The following is an 8924-nucleotide window of genomic DNA, read 5'->3' as shown; positions in this document are numbered from 1 at the left end:
ACACACACACACACACGGATGCACACAGGCATACACACGCACACACACATACATACACACAGACATACATACACACACAGACATACACACATATACATACACACACAGATACACAAACAGACATACACACAGGCACACACACGCACGCACGCACACAGAGGCATACACACACGCACACATACAGATATACACACACGGACACACACACATACACACGCACACACAGAGACATACACACATACACACACAGACACGCAGACATACACACGCACACACACAGACATACACACACATACATACATACACACGCACACACACACATGCACATACATACACGCACACAGCTACACACAGGCACACACACACACACACACATGCACACATACATATATACACGCGCACACAGACATACACACACACGGACGCACACAGACATACACACACGCACACACATAAATACACACAGACATACACACACACAGAGATACACACATATACATACACACAGACATACACACACAGATACACAAACAGACATACACGCACGCACGCACACACACAGAGACATATACACACGCACACATACAGACATACACACACGGACACACACATACGCACACACAGATACATACACACACAGACATACACACACATACATACATACATACACACGCGCACACACACAGACACACACGCAGACATACACACACACACACACACACAGACATACACACATACATACATACACACGCACACACACAGACACAAACATACACGCACACGCACACGCACGCACACAGCTACATGCACACAGACATATACACACGCGCGCACAGACATACACACAAACATACACACACGGACGCACACACACATAAATACACAGACATACACACACACACACAGAGACATACACACAGACATACACACATAGACATACACACAGACATACACACACAGACATACACCCGCATACATACACACAGACATACATACACACACGCGCACACAGACACACACAGACATACACACACACACACACACACACACACAGACATACGCACACACACGCACGCACACACACACATGCACACACAGACATACACACACACACGCACACACACACACACCGATACACACACACGGACGCACTCAGACATACAAACACGCACATACACAGATATACAAACATACACACACACAGGCATACACACACACACACACACACACACAGACATACATACACACACAGACATACTCCCCCCCCCCCCACACACACGCACATACACACACAGACACAAACACACAGACATACACACATAGAGAGACATACACACACACATACACACACACACACAGACATACACACATAGAGAGACAGACACACACACAGACACACAGACATACACACACACACACACACACACACACACTCACACATACGGAAGTGGTAGAAATTATTTCGGCGCTTGTATTGAAGCACCCTATAAAAGTGGCAGTCCTTCATCAGACGGGGTTGGAACCATATATAATTATCAAGACTGGCTCTCCTCTGTGGACAAAGCCCCAGTTAAACACATTATTTTGATAGTCTTCTAAGGAACAATAACCAAATCTTTGTTCCTGCACCAGTTTATAAGAGTGAACTGGGGAGGGTGTGATTTCCATGCATAAATGAAAATCATTGACTCTAATATCTGAGGTACATTGTTATGAAGAGTCTTCTAAGAAGTAATGACACAATCTCTGAAATATTCCTGAAGATTGATTTTGAACATGTTTATGAGCGTAAAGGGGGATTTTCATGAAGAAATTAAATTCATTGACCCTAGTAACCGATGTCTGTGTCACATAAAGTACATTTGTGAGCTGCTACAAAGATCAGAAAGACTAGAAAACATTGGACCAATCAAAATAAATAAAGCAAGAAGCTAAACATTAGTTAATCGTATAAAAGGTTTCAATAACCAACACTATTTCACACTGCTTACTAGTCCGTCCATCCACATTTAAAGTCATCAATGCACTGACTAGAAATAATCTAAATATTAGTTCTGCTTTTCCAACTTGCAAAATCTTTGCTAGTTATATTATATTATATTATATTATATAACACTACTGTTATAGTGATAATGTGTCTTCCAATAAGAAAACTACTTACCTTTAATGGTTTTGTTTCAGTCTCTGCTAGTTATATTATATTATATTATATTATATTATATTATATAACACTACTGTTATAGTGATAATTTGTCTTCCAATAAGAAAACTACTTACCTTTAATGGTTTTGTTTCAGTCTCTGCTAGTTATATTATATTATATTATATTATATTATATTATATTATATTATATAACACTACTGTTATAGTGATAATGTGTCTTCCAATAAGAAAACTACTTACCTTTAATGGTTTTGTTTCAGTCTCTGCTAGTTATATTATATTATATTATATTATATTATATTATATAACACTACTGTTATAGTGATAATTTGTCTTCCAATAAGAAAACTACTTACCTTTAATGGTTTTGTTTCAGTCTCTGCTAGTTATATTATATTATATTATATTATATTATATTATATTATATAACACTACTGTTATAGTGATAATGTGTCTTCCAATAAGAAAACTACTTACCTTTAATGGTTTTGTTTCAGTCTCTGCTAGTTATATTATATTATATTTATATTATATAGTTATATGGTTTTTATAATTCTATTATATTATATTATATATATTATATAACACTACTGTTATAGTGATAATGTGTCTTCCAATAAGAAAACTACTTACCTTTAATGGTTTTGTTTAAGTCTCTGCTAGTTATATTATATTATATTATATTATATTATATTATATAACACTACTGTTATAGTGATAATGTGTCTTCCAATAAGAAAACTACTTACCTTTAATGGTTTTGTTTCAGTCTCTGCTAGTTATATTATATTATATTATATTATATTATATTATATTATATAACACTACTGTTATAGTGATAATGTGTCTTCCAATAAGAAAACTACTTACCTTTAATGGTTTTGTTTCAGTCTCTGCTAGTTATATTATATTAAATTATATTATATTATATTATATTATATGATATTATATTATATTATATAACACTACTGTTATAGTGATAATGTGTCTTCCAATAAGAAAACTACTTACCTTTAATGGTTTTGTTTCAGTCTCTGCTAGTTATATTATATTATATTATATTATATTATATTATATTATATAACACTACTGTTATAGTGATAATGTGTCTTCCAATAAGAAAACTACTTACCTTTAATGGTTTTGTTTCAGTCAGAGCCGTAATTAGACTTAAATAAGTAGCTGGGCCCCGTTCCACGAGGCGATCTTAGCCCTAAGAGCAACTTAAGTGCATAGGGTAGCTATGCGCTTAAGGCAATCTTAGAGCTAAGATCGTTTCGTGGAACGGGGCCCTGGACACTAAACAGCAATACAAGTATATAGGAGCTTCACCAGCTAGACTAAAACGTGTAGGTCCATTGAACTGATTTGGTTTTCTCTCTCGTTCCAACCAGTGCACCACACCTGGTCAAAGTGGTATGTGCTTTCCTGTCTGTGGAAAAGTACATATAAAAGATACCTAGCTGCATTAGGAAAAATGTAGCGGGTTTCCTCTGATGACTACGTGTCAGAATTACCAAATGTTTAACATCCAATAGCCGATGATACATTCATCAATGTGTTGTAGTGGTGTCGTTAAAAAAATCAAACAAACAAACTTTAAAACGTGTAGACTACATTCTACAAAATGTTTTTCTTATAGAGTATTCAAAACAACATTCTCGTTTGAAAAACATCTTCTCCATTTACCTGAAAAAATGCTCATTATTTTTAATCGCTGTCTAACCAGTAATCATTTTCTACCTATCGAAACTTGGAGATGGCAAAATATTTATTGAAAAGACAGACTACGTAAAACCAATTTAGGTGATGAATTTCACTATGGTATTCAGCGTTCATATTTTGACAAAGAAGAAGGAAATGTTTTATTTAACGACGCACTCAACACATTTTATTTACGGTTATATGGCGTCGGTATTTTGACAATGACAGGAAACTATGCATAGGCAAATACATCCGGCCAAGCCAGACAGCTTAAAATATAAAAACAAAACCACTTTACGTCTGAAACAAAGCTAATTATTTTTACAGATACTATTAACTCTGTATTTAAACATATTTTTGAAAAGTAGATATTTTTAAATACTGTATTTAAGTACCACGCAATATAATATATTAAACTGTGCAATATCAGCCAGTCTGTTGTATTGTACTATTGTTACATTTGTGATGTTACTTTACTTCAGCCAGTCTGTTGTATTGTACTATTGTTACATTTGTGATGTTGCTGTACTTCAGCTACACAAAATTTGTGTCTATCAAATCACTTCTTTGTATGGCCGTATGATGATCTGGGTGCAAACAAAGTTCAGTTCTGTTTTGTTCTGTACATATAAACTAAAAATAATATACTTGTCATATTATCTTGATGGAAACAACTGCTCCCTTGACACCCCCCACCCACCCCCCACCCCCGAATATTTGTATTTACTCAAAACAGGGAAAACCACAAAATCAAGAGAAAGCTTAGAAGAATCACACGGCTACAACGTGGTCTGTTTGACGACGACGTCCACGTAGGACCGTTACAAAAGTCGTGATCGCACAGAAGAACACAGACTTTGAAAACCCCGGTCGCTTCCGTTCCGCACACAGTCTTGTTATTTGCGACGTCTGACGATTTTGGTGGGAGTGTTATCGTGACCGGATGCTTGAGTTCAAAGGAATAGGAATCGTTGTTGCTGCAGTCGCGAATAAAACTAAACATTCCACCTGCAAAATACAGATTTTTTCAAAGAGAATAAAAGGCTATGACCTTCATAAAATAATCGTTGTTACGATTGAATTTGTGATCATACGATCAATCGTAGTTACTAGGCTACAACAATAATTACAACATAAATAAGATATAAATTCTACGGATGAAAGGAATGGAAATCTCCTTTGCTGCAGTCTGGAATAAAACTAAGTTTTCTATTTGCCGAATAAATACTTTTTAGAAAGAGAAAATGAGGTTGACCTTCACAAACTGACCGTTGATACGTTTGAATTTGTGATCGCACGATCAATCTTAGTAACTACATCGATACTTATATGAATTCTTCTCAACTTATAAACTATGTTAATGATAAAATAATGTCAATGACATGTTCGGTTTTTTTTAACAGGAAATGACAGGAATATTTGTTTAACGACACCTCAGAGCATTTTAAACTATGGCTATTTAGTGCCAAACATAATATGGTTATTGCGAACTTTGTTTTCTTTTAGTAGTACACAACTGACAGTCGCTGATAAAACAATGTTTCCCGGTCTTGTTAAACAAACACAAATCGTAACACCCCCCCCCCCCCCCCAAAAAAAAAAAAAAAAAAAAAAAAAACAGAGAGAGAGAGAGAGAGAGAGAGAGAGAGAGAGAGAGAGAGAGAGAGAGAGAGAGAGAGAGAGAGAGAGAGAGAGAGAGAGAGAGAAATGGTCAAAGCGATGACCGGAAAGAGAATATAAAACCTCGGAGTAATTACACATTTACTCAACTTAACGGTGATGGGAAAAGAGGTTAATTTAAATGACTCCAAACAGTTGACAGCTACGCGTCTGGCACGCGTTCCCAGTCAGTATTAACTGCCTTACGGGTCAGGTGATGGCTGAAGAAGGGTTTAAAACCACTGAAACAAGTCAAATGTTTATCTGGGCCACGACATATTACGCACACACGTGATAATCGTGTTGTCGTGTGTTCATGGTGTGTCGTCACGCGACAGGTAAATAAAGGTGACATTGCTAAATTTACAATTTTGATCAACATCAGCATCATCATCAGCATCATCATCATCATCATCAGAATCATCATCATCATGATCAGTATCATCATCATCATCAGAATCATCATCATCAGAGTTATCATCATCACCATCAGAATCATCATCATCAGATTCATCATCATCATCATCATCAGAATCATCATCAGATTCATCATCATCAGTTATCGTCATCCGATTCATCGTTATAACTACATGTATGATCATGATAATAGATATAGATAAAATCATAAAACGTTAACGCTGATTATGATGTACTAAAATAACTACTACAACTACAACTACTACCACGACCACTACCACTACGAAACAACAAACTGGGTAAGGACTCATATAACTTTTACTACCACCTCTCCCCATTTTTCGTAACTTGCATTAAATAGATCGTCTTTAAAATGGCTCCATTCCTCCCCTTTCCATAAAATAGGGGAAAAAAGAAAAAGAAGAAGAAGAAAAAAAGAAAGAAAGAAATGTTTTATTTAATGACGCACTCAACACATTTTATTTACGGTTATATGGCGTCAGACATATGGTTAAGGACCACACAGATTTTGAGAGGAAACCCGCTGTCGCCACTACATGGGTTACTCTTTCCGATTAGCAGCAAGGGATCTTTTATTTGCGCTTCTCACAGGCAGGATAGCACAAACCATGGCCTTTGTTGAACCAGTTATGGATCACTGGTCGGTGCAAGTGGTTTACACCTACCCATTGAGCCTTGCGGAGCACTCACTCAGGGTTTGGAGTCGGTATCTCGACTGGGATCCGAACCCAGTACCTACCAACCTGTAGACCGATGGCCTACCACGACGCCACCGAGGCCGGTAAGAAGAAGAAGAAGAAATGAACAGTAACCAAATAACTTGAAATCTTTCGATAAAATGGCTAATTTTAATTAGAGCAAAAGAGCGTGTACTAATTACTTTCGCTTGTTAATTATTATTTACATCACTGAACTTGTTAAACGAACCACAAGAGAGAAGCCACACCAGGGTCGCTCGGTCTCCAAATGGATCCCCCTTTAAAACAGTGACCGCCAAGTCACCGGAGAATTCTCTTCAAATAGAATCGCGGGTTTTCACCATTGCCACATCCATGAGTTCATACTGGAGAGGGTGTGGCACCCACACTGTCTGCAAGTCGTGTTATGTGACGACAGACAAGTATAACAGGTAGTGTAGAAAAAAGGTATGATTGGGGCCACCCTTTCACCCCCCCCCCTCCCCGGTTACACCAGTGACCTTCACAATGAGCGAGTGACCGGCCCCGATGGTTTGGTGGTTACGCCATCAAATTTAAGGATGGTGGATACTAGGTCTTTAACAGCCCAGTGGGTTGGTAGGATACACCGACGTCTCCTCGGGAGATTAATCAATATGCTGTAGTGGTGTCGTTAAACAAAACAAACAAACTTTCTCCTCGGGAGTGACTGTGCTCCTATAGACGAGACACTAGATAGAGATTCATGAAATCAACCACTATTTTACCAAATACCCATTCGACTCTGCATTGTGCAGAGATACGGCCCTGATCACGTAATTACGGTTTTGTTGTTCAGATTGCAAACCACCAACTACTAACCATTAACCACTGAGGCGTGTGCCCATGACAGCGTGCTTCAACCTTAATTGGATGTAAGAAGGAAAATAAGTTGAAATGAAATGAGCAAGACGTTTTGTTGTTGGACTCGTTTTGTACGCATCCTTCGACCTACGTCATAAATCCTAAGTCATGAAGCACGGGGAAGCAAAACAGGTGAAACCTTTGTGAGGGGCGGGGTCTAGTCCAGTGATAAAGCGTTCGTCTTATATGCGATCGGTCTAGGATCGATCCCCGTAAGTGGGCCCATTGGGCTATTTCTCGTGCCAGCCAATTCACCACAACTGGTATACCAAATGCCGTGGTATGCGCTGTCCTGTATGTGGGATAGTGCATATAAAAGATCCCTTGCCACTAACATTACATTGTGTCAAAATTACCAAATGTTTGACATCCAATAGCCAATGATTAATGTTCTCTAGTGGTGTCGTTAAACAAAACAAACATTTTTTTTTTACTTTGTGAACTATTCTTACTTGGTTGATGGAATGTTTCTATCATACAGTATGTGTGATTGGTACAGTTCCTGATCATGTCTCCGTCCCCATTGGCTGAATCCACCAGGCCTTTCATGTCGTATTGACATGAGCTGTCCGCACCGGAAGTACCATCGCATCTGTAGCACTGGATCCCGTGTACGCTGGGAACTAAAATATTAATAAATGTTTTACATTTTTATTTTCATTCTGTAGGCTTGTAGCATGTCCTACATATAAGAAAGTGTTTGACCAAATATTTACTGGTTTTAGGTAAGAGAAGGCAGAATTGTTCTTCTCTCGGTCTCTCCCCTTATCTCAGTGTATCTGTGTCCTCTCACTCTGTCGTAAGTCTCTCTGTCTCCGTCTCTTACTATTTCTCTCTCTCTCTCTCTCTCTCTCTCTCTCTCTCTCTCTCTCTCTCTCTCTCTCTCTCTCTCTCTCTCTCTCTCTCTCTCTCTCTCTCTCTCTCTCTCTCTCTCTCTCTCTCTCTCTCTCTCTCTCTCTCTCTCTCTCTCTCTCTCTCTCTGTCTTTACCTGTCTCTGTCTCTGTGTGTGTATGCCTGTCTCTGTCTCTGTCTCTGTCTCTCTCTCTCTCTGGCTTTCTTATGTGAGACAGGGATCACTGATGAATGATTAGCATGGAGTTACATAATCACGTGTTCTTAGGTGACCGAGTAAAAAGAAGTGTGTCACATGTCTTAAACAACAAGCAATATAAAGATATGTTTTCTACCAGTAATAAATGCCATTATCAAGTCTCCTGTAATTGATCTCCTCAGAAGTGGCTGTCCTCCTACAGACGAGGCACTACATTGAGAGAATCATGGAATCAACCTCTATGTTTTCTACCAGTAATAAATGCCATTATCAAGTCTCCTGTAATTGATCTCCTCAGAAGTGGCTGTCCTCCTACAGACGAGGCACT

The 8924-nt window shown here is 38.2% G+C and overlaps 1 protein-coding gene across 1 annotated transcript; it reads right to left on the bottom strand.

Moving 5' to 3' along the window:
• Window positions 1-4594: 4594 nt before the first annotated feature.
• Window positions 4595-8118, bottom strand: LOC121390270. Its single transcript, XM_041522052.1, has 2 exons — window positions 7997-8118; window positions 4595-4875 (listed from the first exon to the last, which is right to left on the bottom strand). The coding sequence occupies exons 1-2, from the start codon at window positions 8091-8093 to the stop codon at window positions 4595-4597; spliced, it is 378 nt and encodes a 125-aa protein (XP_041377986.1). The 5' UTR covers window positions 8094-8118.
• Between the last annotated feature and the right edge of the window lie 806 nt (window positions 8119-8924).

The sequence above is a fragment of the Gigantopelta aegis genome, chromosome 15 (assembly GCF_016097555.1).
Source record: "Gigantopelta aegis isolate Gae_Host chromosome 15, Gae_host_genome, whole genome shotgun sequence".
NCBI classification, from domain to species: Eukaryota; Metazoa; Mollusca; class Gastropoda; order Neomphalida; family Peltospiridae; genus Gigantopelta; species Gigantopelta aegis.
This window is presented reverse-complemented; position numbering and strand designations above follow the sequence as displayed.

Excerpts from the sequence above, each read along its gene's own strand:
- LOC121390270 (XM_041522052.1), bottom strand. The coding sequence starts at position 8,093 with ATGAAAGGCCTGGTGGATTCAGCCAATGGGGACGGAGACATGATCAGG. Across the intron at positions 4,876-7,996 it reads AGAAACATTCCATCAACCAA|GTGGAATGTTTAGTTTTATT; the intron begins GTAAGAATAGTT and ends TGTATTTTGCAG.